The following is a 14,191-nucleotide window of genomic DNA, read 5'->3' as shown; positions in this document are numbered from 1 at the left end:
TAGGAAACTACCACACAGATTTGTGGAAATAGGAGAGGTGCCTATCCATGGTGCAGGACAACACTGCATATAATTGTATAAGAGAACATCAGGAAAAGGGATATAGTTCACACAAGAGATCCAAGTGGCATCTGATAGACGAGAGCATGAACTGAATTGTCCATGATTGCACTCAGATCTGTGACTTGGAATCACCCTTGTTGATAATTACCCACTTATCCCAGGAAAGCCCACAGGATATAAGTCGTCTCTGCGATTACCTAGCTATCACAACAGTCCCGTATGTCGACGGCCTACCTAAAACTGAACCCATCCAAGACCGAATTTGTCCCCATTGTTCCCCTGCTAAACAACTTGTCCAACAATGGCTCAATGATATGCGTCCAGAAGGGAACCACAACTCAGATTCAGCTAAATCCATAGGCTTCACCATTACAGAGTCTGTCATTCCAGAAGCACAAGATCACCCAATGGCCTCGCTCCAAATCTCTACCCTTGCAAAATCAAACCATTCATCCTGCCGCAGGACTTCCGGACCATAATGCAGGCTCCTGTGGTCTCGCTTATCGATAAGGGAAATGCCTTCCTTAAGGGGATCCCAGTCACTCACTGGGCTCCCCTAAAAGCAGTCCACCATACTTCAGCATGTCTCATCACAGGCATCACCCCCATTTTACGCAAACTACATTGGCTCCCTCTCCAGGCCATGGTGATGTCCGAGACTGCAAGTATTGGATCATCTACAAAGAAGTCATGAGTAGCACACCAGTGTACCTGGTGGCTAAGCTGCACATGCATTGTGGTACATGCTGCTCTCGCAGCAAATCAACCAACCGGCTCAAATCGCAACTCGTCCACAACGAGAAAACCCACAAACAAACCTTCTCGTGCCATGCACCCACCCTTTGGAACTTGAGCCCAGTATCGGCTCGGAATGCCGCCACAATTCTCAATTTTGCAAATCTCTCAAAACACAGCCTTTTCAAAAACACCTGAACAAGGAATAATCCCAATTGACACACAGACCCGAACTCACAATACAGCACTACTGTTAAAAGACGCCAGCCCAAACGCTGGCTAGCACAGCCTGTACAGCGATCTGCTGCTCTCATGCTAGGTCTGTGCTTTAAGCAATAACATACAGATAAATCTACAACTTTATGCCATTGTCCTCCTTTGATCCATTTCCCAAAATCCTTGCTAAAATGAGCTTTAAGCTCAGCAGTGGAGCGCGGTGTCAGAGACCTGTGCTGAGTGCAGTTTATGCGCTTCCCTACTTTTTCAAGGATACCTGCAAAGCCAGAGAAAATGCATAATGCTGCGATATGATGTCACTCCAACAGACTTTTAGCCTCCTATTCCACTGCCATGATGTCATAGTGGGCAACGTTACAACCAAAAAAAGTGATGGGTGGAACGTTTTGAATGCATGGAAACACAAGCAGCCCCATGACTTTTTGGTTGTCGTGTGTCTCCCTCTGTGAGAGAGGGTGTGCCCACACGTGCGTCCCTTGCTGGCTGTATCATAGGGAACCAAGCTGCACCTCACTGAGGAGGCCCAACAAGGCCGAAACATATCTGGCATTGCTTGCGTTTCTGTGCAGAGGCAACCTGGTTTAGCAGTTCGGGCTGGGCTGCAACCATTGGCAGCAGTAGCAGACTGATTTGCATATGGCTGGACCACTTTTGCAATGGCACAGACAGGCTAAAAAACGGTGGCGGGGAAGGTTGCCCAGAGTAATGTCAGTGGTTAAGATTTATTCAAAACCTTCCACCCATCACTTGTTATAGTGGGCACGTTTACATTTTTAAACGATATGCTATGGAAGCTAAAGGGAATTTTGGCATATTCAATAGCCCCAAACTGCATGGCCCTGCCAGTTGAGCAGTTACTGCTGCGTGGACACCGTTTACTTGCCTCGCTAGAAACATATTGACAAAACTTGGAAAAACATACACAAAAAAACAGACAAAAACTACAGTGATCAGCAAAATTAGGAAGGCCTGGGAAACCGAAAAGAGCTCAGTGAGTCAAGGCCCGGGCAACTTAAATGAAGACTCCTGCAAAGTGATAAGCAGTAATGATTTCAACTGCCAATGTGACTTAACGGTGTGATCCTGGCGATATACATTCTAGACTCGCGCCTCCTCTCGCTGGACTGCTGAAACGAGGATCTCAGAGGCGGTATCAACAGCGGTGTTCGGAATAATTGCCAATCTTGGGCGTTTCGATCGTAAACATGGTGTGGACGGGGCAATTGGCGCTCAAGAGATGTTGCATTCCTTTGAAGCGCCAGGCGTTATCGCAGGCACTGCCACAATACTCACAGGCAATTCCAAAGCGCTGCCAGTGCGAGGTGCTGCCTGGAGACACTGCACCGTTGGCTTCCAGCTGGTTGTAAATTCCCCGGCTGCCATTTCAGCACCTTGGACACCGCCCCCAGAAACTGCTTTCAAACCGCAGCTCCTGAAGCAGCTTCAGCACCACCTGCAGCACCTCGCCCCACCCGGCCTCCATTTTGGTTAGAAAGGGAGCGTTTTACGCCAAATGGAAATCAAAATACGCATGCACGGATAAACGATGCAAGCACAATCGTAGAGTTACAGAAACATGACACTGGTAAACAACAAACGATCTTGGAAGGCGATTACGTTAATGTCTAACGTGGTCAAGTTTAGCAATTACCAATTGTGGTATTTCATGCAAACGCCCCATTTGCACTGGCCCTCGACTGTGCACGTCAATCAGTGATATAAGGTAGCGGGCGTGACATGCCTATGTAACTATAACGAAATATACACTCACTGCCCTTGCTTTGACATAATTCACGAACCCTTGGGGCACCCCTTACCTCAATGCAACATCCATCCCACTCTATGTGACGCCCCCTTACTCATCACCTCCCTTTTTCGACGTCACATCTCCCTCGTTCACCTCTCCCCTATGTGTGATGTCACGCCTAGCTCGCGTGATATCACAGTACGCTGACGCGGCATCATCCACCGCTCCCCCACCCCCAGACCCGATATCATTTAACATTACCCATCCCTCAAGCGACATCCCGTCTTCCTCACGAAACAAAAAAAAAAAAAGACGTCACGTGAAACTGACCAAACTAATCGCAATGGGGAAAAATAATCACGTGTCTTGGTAGGTACAGAGTTGATTTGATTAAATAAATACAGTAGGGGGAACTAAAAAACAAATCATAAACAGACGAGTCCATCTAAAGTCCACGACAATAGCTACAAAAGTGGGGGTGCGACTGTGCGCCACCTCAAAAAGAAAAGCAAAGCCAGACGTGCCCATGCGCCGGAGACGCCATTTTGAAAATCATGTCGTTTTATGGTAACACAGCTTTGGACTTGCACAAATGTAATTGAAATGAAATGCATGTTTGAATGTATGGACTGTGACTAAGCGACATTTAAAGAACATAAAACGGTGGGTAAGCCAACGGCATTACAGCACACGTACGACATCCGTTCACAAGAACCGTGAATGGAGCAAAGCAAAAAATAATAATTAAAGAAATCCAGGCCGTTCTGTGCACGCACCTGCCACCACATGCATCCTCCTGTGCGCGAACCAGTGCCCCTGGCACGAAGAACGCCGCAAACATCTGCACTCGTCTCCCTCCCCTCCCCCCGCTGCCAACGCGCAGGGCATTCGAAATCAGGCTCGGTGCTGCATTCCATTAGAGCGACGGCATCGGTGCCAGCTCTGCCATTAAGCGATGAACATTCAAGGGCGACCAGGGCAATGGCACACGCCCCACCCACAGCACACTTCCAAACAGCCACACTTGCGTCCAACCGCAACGCCACCCGACGCCACAATCAAACCGTGTTGCAAAGAACCACCACACTCCCCAGACCTTGTGTCTCACCAGCCTTTTATCTCCTTTTTAAATATACAATATAAAACAGGGCATTTTTTTTTTACATTTGAACAACATTGGCACGTTGAAAGCTCCATTGTCAAACATGATTTTGTGTGTTTTTAAGTGCGCGTGTGTGTTCTAAAATATAACATTCAGAGAGGACTATGAGGTGTTTGCTTATTTTGATGGCGGAAATGTGCAAAGTCACTGCTGAAACAGGCCAGCACCATGGAGAGTAGCATCCCCCCAATCCCCCCCCCCCAGACAGGCTCACGAACCAGCAAATACAGCCTGTGTTCACCACTCTGACTTGTCAAGCAACGAGGAACGGAGTCAAAATAGAAACTACAATATATACAGAAGATAGAAATGCTTTAAATCTCTGTCCTTCAAACAGAAAAAATATGACAGTTATACAAAGCCTTTGTTCGCTTCGGGTACAGCTGCACACTTCGTTATCCCACCCCCTCCTCCCTGGAACAAACCACACAGGAATCTATCAACAGCTAGGACCGGTACAAGCATGCAATCTTGTAGACAATAAAGGATGGCGCGTGCCCGATGCGCTAAGACTCACAGGCGCGCCGAGACGCAGTCACGCTCGTCGAGGGGGGCTCTTTCGACTGATTAACAGGAAGGAACCCACTTATATGAAGCCTGCACCATGCAGGCAGTCTCCAGTAAAGCACATCTGAAAGAACAAACTCCCACACGGCCCAACGCGTGCTCACTAGCAGACCTGCGGCCGACATTTGTTTGGTCCACCACCTTGACGTTACCTCGGTAGGGGGCGTTTTTATCTGTTGGTACAGATAGACCGGCCATCTTGATCAGACGCCTTGTTAAAGAGGAGATGCTCATGCAGGTGGCTAAAGTCAGCTGAGTGGGGACCAAATTTACTCGGAAGGGGGAGAGCGGATCATGCCTCATTTCTAGTAGTCATGCTCCTCCACACCCAAACACTCACCCATGATGCCTATACAGTCCCAGGGGGCACTTGAGTCTTGAATGGGGGGAGAGGGGGCGGGCGTTTTCATTCCGCAAGCTTCAGTACAGCCTCCAAACCCTTTGATCGAAGCCAGAAGACGTAAGTTCGGAGAGAAGGGAGGGGTATAGGGAAGATCATTTTTGTCCTACCTTGGATTACTTTTACAGGAGGCGTTCTTAAAAGCTCCTTTGAACACCATTTATAGGAGATCTTGTCGATAAAATACAGTCATCATGTTTATGCACCATTAAGTATTACAAGACATGCTACCCGCCGGCAAAGGATACCGTACCACTGACAGTAGAACGGAACCAGTTTCCCAATGAATGGACTATCTGCCTGGGAGTCCCAACTCGTCAACTGTATATCATCCTTGAAATAAGGAAACTTTGTTCACTCAATACATTTTCATAAGAGGCCCACTTTCAAGGGGCCCCAACAGCGCAAGACCTGATTTTCAGAACTTTGGCAGTCCACTCCTCAAGATATCACATGGCCATCTTCAACCATGCCTGAAAAGCATAGGGTAAACTGAATTCATGAGGCATTTGTCAATGGCTGGTTGGCAGACACAAGCTCCTAAATACCCTTCACTGCGACGCATACATTGCAGTAAGTGGATGAAGACGCAGTCGCCAGCTCTGTTCCTTGCCCCAGTACCGTCCCAAAACGTAGCAGTCATGCATTAGTTCATTTTTCCTTTAACCGAGGCACCCTCTTTTCTCCCAGCTGTTGTGTGGGGGGGTAATGTCAATCACTCAAAGGGCTGTGGTCCAACTGCGTTTGTAGGCCTTTTTTTCAAACCCAAGTCAAAAGTTATGAGGTCATCTCTCTTACCCAAATTCACATTGCTCTAGATGCTAAGTGATCACTTTAGGAAGGAGTGTTGTGAATTTCCCTCCTCCTCTCGTACTTTATGGAGACCAACTCCAACGCAGCAACCAGTGGTAAGCTTGTTTGAAAGGAGTTGGATCAGCCCCTGGCATGTAGTCTCTTTAAGAACACCCAAACACTAGAGTGCTTGCACTGAAAACTACCAAAGAGACATTAAAGAGACAATTCTATAGTTAGTGGCCTTTTACCATACTTGTCCAGGCCTACACCACTAAGTCATGCGATGGGCACTTTCACTCCTATACCACTCTCTGACCCATTTGTTATTTCGAACCCATGTGAGTCTGGTTCCCTTTCGAACAGGGCTCTTTTTCATGGAGATAACTTTTTCCCAGTTGTTTATGCCATGCGATACAGGTGTCAACTTAATTCCTTTGAACGGGATCAGTGGCGGCAGCTGCGATAACCTTGGGCATGTGCAGTTGGAGAAAGCGGTACACAGGTGATTTGGGGGAGCAGGTAGCGTCAAACCCTACTTCTGGATCCACTACTTAGCCCAGGCTGATTGTCGAGCACCCATGCAAAAATGCGATAATACTCCCCACTCCCGCTCTCCCCACTGCAAAACCAAGCTGATGGCCTGGCATACATCCCTCCAGCGTGATAGTCCAGCTCCCCCTTGCACTCAAGTGGCTGGTCCCAGGCCTTGAACGTTGGTGGGCCAGGCACGCGCTTCATTGTCCCCATCACCTACTCCAAAAGGTCCAGCAACCCCCTCCCCCTGGTGGTCTGTGTTGATGATGTAGTGCAAGTTCCCCTCCCCTTTAGGCCCCCCCATTATCTCTAGCGGTCCAGGCTGATGGTCCAGCGGTTCTCCCCCCGGCTCTGGTTCTCTCTTTGCTTCTCGCCCTCTCCCTTCAGGTCTTGGAAGACCTGCGTGAAGTAGTGAGGGTCTGCGTTGATACGTAGCATGGGACCACTCATAACTTGGATGATGCGGAGGCAGCGCTCCCAGAAGCCCTCGCGGCCCCCACCACCACCCTCGCCCTGCACAAGGAAGGGCTTGAGAGGGTAGGAAATCTCGTTGCCCATGTAAGAGTAGGCCAAGTAGAGGCAGGTGAGGAAGGCAGCCCGCAGCTCACCGGCTGTGCCCAGCTCATCACCGGAGAGTGCCTCACGGCACAGTAAATAGACGAAGACCAGGTTGGCTGGTGTGATGAAACCCTGGTCCTGCCAGCCTTGGAGAAGCAGTGAGCGGTCCACACCGCGGAACCAGGCTATGAGCTCGCCTGGTGTCAACTCCTTTAGTCTGTAGCAGCGGCGGCAGACAAACTCACCGAGGCAGCGCAGCAGTTCACCCGTCGATGCCTGCACCACCACTCGCCGTGGTGATAATGGAACCACCACTCCAGAGGAGCCGTTCTGCTTACCACCATCATCCTGCGTGCCAAGGTGCTTGCTTCCATTATGCCCACCCCCAGTGCGTGGCGAAAGGCGCTTGCTGTTCTGAAGACCGTTGAGGGAGTTCTCCTGGTCCGCTACCTGCGACTTGCGCAGGTTTTCGTGGTTGCGCTGCGCCACAGAGTCACTATTGTTGTTGGAATCTGGTGGAAACCCATTGGCACGGCCTAGTGGGTTCGGGTTGACCTTCTTGGCACTCTTCTTCTTGGCAGAGGCAGCCACCAGCCGCTTCCACGTCAATGCAGAGATAAGAACTGATGGTCGCTTTAGGCTCTTGTCTGGCTTGCCATTCTTGCTATTGGGGATGGCCGTGTAGCCCCCTCCTCCATCAGACTTCTTGTCATCCAGCGAGCCCCCGCCCTTGGATGCCGGTGAGAGGGAGAGCACGGTGCCCATGGCGCGTGAAGGGAGGCTGAGAGGAGATTGCGGAGCTCGCCCTGCTCAGAAGCGTTGTCGGCCGCGCAGGGAGAGGTCGGGCTGCCGGGGCCGCTCACGCTCGTTGATCCATGCAGCAGCGCCGCCGCGCCGCAGCCCACCAGAGCTCTGCAGAGCCGTCTCCTCCTGCGGCTGCCGGGCGCGCACTTACTCTGCGGCAGGAGCAGGTGGCGCGCGCCGGGGCCCGCCCGTGACGTGAGGGAGCCGGCCTGACTGGCGGCTGCCGGCACACGCTTGGCCCCGCCCCCGAACAGCGTGCCAGACCAAGCAATCGCAGACGGCCCGCCCTCCTGACTGACAGCAGCGCAGGCCAACGCCAAATCAGTACTAAAGGATGGGGTGGGACATCCAAGAAGGGAGGAATTGTGATAGATCTGATTGGTTGGGTTGACGCTGTGGTGTCTATCGCGTGGGTTCTATAGGGGTGCTGCGTGCTCAGGTCTGTTGTGCTATGCGTCGGAGCAACAGTATAGAGTTTATAGGGTAGACGTTTATAAGGAGGTACGTTAAACTGGTAGTGTGCAGCCTGTACCTTTAGGGTTTTGGATATTGGGAGCAGCCAGCCCCGGCTGATGATGTGTGGGGGACCATTTCAGTGCCCCCTGCTTAGAGTGAAAACAGTCTCAGGCACCCCTGGAGTGCACACATTACGATGGCGACAAAGTTAAGGGGAATAGGTGCTGATTATCACAAGAAGGCCAGCCAGCAGGGATCTAAACACTAAATGTCCACTGAAGAGCTCTAAACCCTTTGTCAGCAAGTGGCTGATGTGGAGGAACCAGTGATAGAAGGCAATGAGGTGATAACACTTCTGTTTATCCCGTGGGAAGTGAGGGCCGGAGGGCTCAGAGAAACATAGCTTTTAATTTGAGCACTGCAAAGCGACCATCTTAAGCACCAGAACGCAAATAGAGAAAGGAATATATTGCTGTTTGACAAGACTGCTGACTGGCAACATAGGGGCAGTTGCTGTGGGCCCCCCTGAGGCTCAAGGCTCCTTTCATTTGAAAGGATTAAAAGGCCATGACGTCGTCCCTGGGAGCAGCCACAGTGTTGCCTGGAGCCGTACATTTACAGTACAGCGGGTGATCGGTTTACACAGTAGATGCATAGAGCTGATGATGTGAAGTGGTGTGAAGTGGTTTATAGGAATGGGGTGTTAACAGCGATTGTTTTGTATGCAGAAACTTTGCAGCAGCAGGTGTCAGAGGGGTACATAAGCTATTACAACGAGCCTGCCCCATCTATAAGTAGCTGATTTGTTATGAAGAAAGGACTGAAAGTTTATAGCTGCAAAGAAAAAATACTGAATGGGCAACTCCCAGCAGACATGGGACAACTTGAGAGTTTAGGATGATGGTACTTAAAAGTCTGTATTGAGACACTGCACAGGAACTGGACAGTCCCAGGGGTGTCAAGAGGCCAGTCCCGTATTTTCCAACATGATCTATTCAATTCTGTAGGTGTTTATTCAGCCCTGATTTTTGCTGTGCATACCGGGACTCATAGTCCCAAATATTTGATGGGAATAGCAGAACTACAAGTCCCAGAATACAAAGAAAAATCATGACTTCACATGTACCTAACCATTGAAATGGGCTGGGCTGGCATGCATGCAGCCCTTGTTAGTGGTCAGACACACCTCCATGTGAGGCAAGATTGTTCCATTGTGAAGTTAGCAGAGCCAGGTGACTCTATGGCATTGGCAGGCTGTGACCTGGGGGACAAGGCCATCCCGACTTTTCTGTGAGCACATGCTTTCACAGAAGGGATGAGTGTTGTGTGGGTGGATGCTGCTGGTTATGATTTTCAGGAATAGTGCTCAGAGTGTGCTAAGTGAACACACACTCAGATGGGTCAGGCATAGCCTGACTAGGACCTCAAATATTTTAATATTTTATGACATCAAAACATAACAAGCTGTATGACCATATCAAGCATGGAATACAAGCAGGTCCAGAGATCATAGAACTCAGTAGATTCCTTTGGGTTTACAACACTTTTCAGTGTGGCGGAGTAGAAGTGGGCATTTGGTTGCAATGTTTTTTTTCAGCATGTTAGCAAACCCATTCAGTTGTCTATAATAGACAAGAGCATGTTGAAGAAAATGCCATGATAACATAAATATGTCCCCTTTAGTCACCTGGATCCCTGCCTTAGGCCTATAGATATACTGTCCAGACCCCCTCTGTCAAGAAGTCCTGGGTACCACTGCTCTGGACCGAGCCAGCTTTCTGCACGCTACCTCATCCATAGCAAGACATGTAGCTCATGATTTTATGAGAGCTACTGTTCTGACCGTTGCTTGTGTTATTTACATTAGACTTTTTAAAAAATATGTTTGTAGCCACTATACCCTTACTAGCTCTGATTTCCTCTGACTAGAAGAGTCTTGCCACAGAAGCAGTGGGGTCAGAGCGCTCTTTACATTTCAGTTATATTATTCCAACATGCCAAAACTTGTTTCTCTATTACAAATAGACCTGCTACCTCTGGCCACCTGCAACCTGTCTCCTAATTTTACTAGTGTTTTTCTATGGGGGCAGCCCCCATATTCCCTCTTTCAGTCCCCTCTCCCATATTGCCCCCACTATCCAATCCACCCCTACTTTAGCCTTCTTATTCCCTCCCCAAACGTCCCACAGTAAAATACAGCAAGATGCCCTACTAAAGAAACGTGGTCAAACAGATGCAGCCAGGTGGGCAGGTACTGCACAAATAGCAAAAGAAGCCCTTTTGTAAGTAGAACAGTAATAACCAGCAACGCCGAACAGCCTCTCTCCAAGCAAAGAACACCCATTGAAAAGCTGGGAAGACCTCTTAAGTAGTGCTGGGTGAATCTTCCACCTGTAAGGCGAAAAGTGCAAAATTCACACTGGAATCCGCTGTGACGAATCAATTTCCGGGGCACCAGTGGTCCAGGGATGAATATCGGTTTCTAAACTATCAATCAGCCCCACACCTCTAGTACACCAGAAGGGATCCTAACAGATAGGAAACGCAAGTCAATTTTAAACCTCCTTGTTCAATTTTGATAAGGTGGATGGCATGGCGGGCCTATCTCTGCAAGGTCTTGGATCGTTGGTTAGTTGCAACACAGCGAAAATACAATTATTACCCAATGATAAAAGGGGCTGTCCAGTCAAGGTTGTATACAAATGTATACTTTATTATTATTCAACAGACAGTTCTAGCACACTACAAAATACAACCCACCCTGTAAAGGAATGCAGAGGATAGACAGTTTTAAGAAGGAAACGGGATGCACTTTGGATACTGATAGGAGGGTAGTTGGTAAAGTAATGAATCACAATAGTTCAAGGGTCCTTGGTTTCAGCACAAGGGGAGCAATAGGTCATAAAATGACACTAGGAGCCTTCGTAGAAGGAGCAGGGGGACAGAACCACAATGTACCTTGTGCTTTTAGAGGTTCTTGGGGCTGGACAGGGTCGAGTCAGTTTCAAGGCGCTTTGCAGCTCCTGTGACAGAGTCCAAGATGGAGGCAGCTGCGGGTATCAGGCGGCTGGCAGTTCGGCAAGCGAGGCTGGATGGATGGATGAGCGCTGTCCTACATGGCAGCTCAGGGTCAGGATTTATCTCTGTGCTGGTTGGTGGGTCTGAAGCACTGGTCGAGGAGTCTCGGATGACATTAGCGACTGCTTCATGACAACAGTCAGCGGTGCAGTCGGTTACAGTTCGAGGGGCTCCACTGACTCGAAAATATCCTTTAATGCGGATGTCGGTGGATGCTTGTCGATGCACTCCTCCTAGCTTTTTAACTTAGCTTGTGTCGTCCTTTAAGGCAGCTGGCCCAATACTGAGGAGAGTGTTGCAGGCAACTGTCCTGTCCTTGTTTTGGTTCAGAGACTCTCTGGCACTTCCAACCTAGGAAGTTTACTGCAGAGCCTAGCAGGGCTCTCTGTGTGCTGGATGGGTACTGGTTCTGGAGCTGCAAGAGTGTCCTCTGGATTCGGTATCTCCCTCTGTTCCTTGGGAGATGTTTAGGGGAGGAATCTTGCTTCCCTCTTTGGAAATCCTGGCCTTCCTTCACTGGTGAAAGCTGTAAGGCAGACTGTACCTTCAGCTAGGGTCCAATTTAGTTAACCTTAGTACTCCTTGCAAAGTCTTCAGATGATCTGCTAATAGAAGGGTGTGACCCTCTTTTGAAGCCAAGGGGGTCCCAGTGATTGGTGAAGGCTAATCCTATCTTAATGAACCAACCCTGGGTCCCCACCAACAATCTCTTATATGCATGAGGTCATAACTAGAGTGCTTTCAAACAGAAAAGGTAAAGGGTGAAAACATGTAACACTAAGTCCAACCCATCTTCCTGTCTGTTGTGGATCAAAGGGTCTCTCTGGTTATTTGAGCTCTCTGTAGTTCCTGATTAACGCATCAGGCTGCCCTTGAAGCTGTGGCGTGACCAGACATTTTGTCTCCTCCAAACCACATACTCATATCTTCTGAATGTGGTCCCATGCAGGTGTGACTACTGTAAATACATAGTCCCAGACATGACAGGTCCCTGCCCTTGATACTGAGAGGGGGGAGCTGGCTTCAAGTTGACACAGTGCACGTCAAAGATTGTTGGGGTTTCCTGTCTCCTTTGTTCACCTCTGTGCTAAGCATCATGTGTGCCTGTTTGAAGTATACTCTATTTGTATGTTAATTAAGTTAATTGCTGCCACCATTCTGTACTGCTTACACAAAAGGACAGGGCGGACCCATGGAACCTTTGATAATTAATTAGGCTGGAGGAAGGTTTTGCCTTCCCATTTCTGAGATGCCTTGATGTACTCTGGCTGTCATATTACAACTAAATATGACAGGAAGGACTGTGTCTGTAGGCTGCACCCACCCAGAGTACCCAGGTCTATGTGTATGTCATGTGGTGATGTAAGAGGATTCAATTCAGCACTACAGCTAAGTTAACGCCTAGTCTAGAATACTGAATGAAAACCCTTATTGATATATCTTTATGTCCAGTTCATGCGTTCTGGATGACTACCCCTATATAACACCCCTCTCTTGGAATCCTCCTGACCCCACTGAGTCAAGAAGTAGTTCTGTTTTGCAAGTTAAAAGATTTATTTGATAATTTAAACAAGAGATATATATATCACACTTTATAATAAATTAATAATTGAATATGACACTTAATCTGATATGATAAATATTAACAACGGAGAATCTGGCACTAGCACACTTCTTTATAATCACTAATGAGTTGACATGAAATGGATAAGATAGCACACTGGTAAATAGGTACAGAAGTATAATGTGGTAGAGAATGCTTTATAGGGTTCAAGGAAATGCAAGGTTGAATGAATGAAATGCAGTATAGAAAATACTCAATATGATTTCAACAAAACAATGTAATCACTTTTCTCTGGCAATCTACCCCCCCCTTTATGCAATGCAAGGAAATGGAAGGGAGGCACACAGTTCTCAGAAATGCAATCAACTGTAATTCAGTTCACCCCAGCAAGCTTAGACTACAGAAGTTTAAAACACAGGCAAAATGCTTTTATCTGTGCTGGCAATGAATTGAAAAATATGCTAAAATGCTTTTAATTCCCTGTAGAGGTTCAGGGTGAGTGGTATCTAGTTAATATTAGTCCAGGCTCACACTAGCAATGATGCAGGGATAGTTAGCAGGTTAAACGATTTCTGGCAAATGGAAGGCAAGCAGCAGCAGTTTTTACACGTGGAGAAATTTGCAAATCGCGGCAAAATTCGCGAATGCGCCGGGCACTATTACAGAGGAACTACAAGGACTATCACTATCGTTTTGGGGTCCTAAGAAAGCCTAGGATCTCAGCTTTCAGATGAAAGTTACTGCAAGTCTCTAAGGCAAACGGTCGCGTAGATATGAGCGATTTTGTGAAGGTCGTTTTTGGTTTTGCAAATTTTAAAAGCTCAAAATGACAAGTGACAGATTTTGCAGCTAGAATGACAGGTGACAGATTTGGAGCTATCAGGCAGTTCTACTTAGGTTAAATAGATTGAATTAGATGAATTTAAACTAAGAGCTTTGGTTTGGTACAGTTTTGCTAGGTACTCACAGTATATTCTTGAATTAAATGGGCCTCGTCACGGATCTGGTCAGGTCTGGACTTCGGACGGTCTCTCTCTGGGTACAGCACTGCTTTCTCTCTAGGTACAGCACTGCTTTCTCTCTCTGGGTACAGCACTGCTTTCTCTCTCTGGGTACAGCACTGCTTTCTCTCTGGATTCTGGAGATTGAGGAATTTGAAGTCTGGATCTCTGGATGTTGTATGGTCCGGCAGAGTGCGTTGCAGCAAATGGAATTGAAGGTCCCTATCTGTCCTGTCTGTCTGCTTTTATGTGTTTTGAGAGTGGGTGTGTATGCAGCATCACTAGACCCTACCCCTCTCCACTTGCCATTGGTCAAGCTTCCATTTCTCACTTGATTGGTGAAGCTAAGTTGTGTCAGAGTGATGTCATTTTATGGCTTGCAGAGAGGACACTCCCCTGTCAGATTGCACACATTCTATATTTGATAACAAAAGACATATTTCACAGTTACACAGTTGCTTGAAATTACATATACATGGTGTGGCTCAAT

General features: G+C 48.0%; 1 protein-coding gene across 1 annotated transcript; it reads right to left on the bottom strand.

Annotated features, from left to right (window-relative positions):
- Positions 1-3,879: 3,879 nt before the first annotated feature.
- On the bottom strand, positions 3,880-7,801 carry CDK5R2 (cyclin dependent kinase 5 regulatory subunit 2). The gene has a single exon (XM_069616859.1). It carries the CDS (start codon positions 7,561-7,563, stop codon positions 6,550-6,552), a length of 1,014 nt encoding a protein of 337 aa, XP_069472960.1. The 5' UTR covers positions 7,564-7,801; the 3' UTR covers positions 3,880-6,549.
- Between the last annotated feature and the right edge of the window lie 6,390 nt (positions 7,802-14,191).

This window comes from Ambystoma mexicanum, chromosome 9 (assembly GCF_040938575.1).
Source record: "Ambystoma mexicanum isolate Mex_15411 chromosome 9, UKY_AmexF1_1, whole genome shotgun sequence".
Lineage (NCBI taxonomy): Eukaryota > Metazoa > Chordata > Amphibia > Caudata > Ambystomatidae > Ambystoma > Ambystoma mexicanum.
This window is presented reverse-complemented; position numbering and strand designations above follow the sequence as displayed.

Coding starts and splice junctions, on each gene's coding strand:
- CDK5R2 (XM_069616859.1), bottom strand. CDS start 7,563: ATGGGCACCGTGCTCTCCCTCTCACCGGCATCCAAGGGCGGGGGCTCG.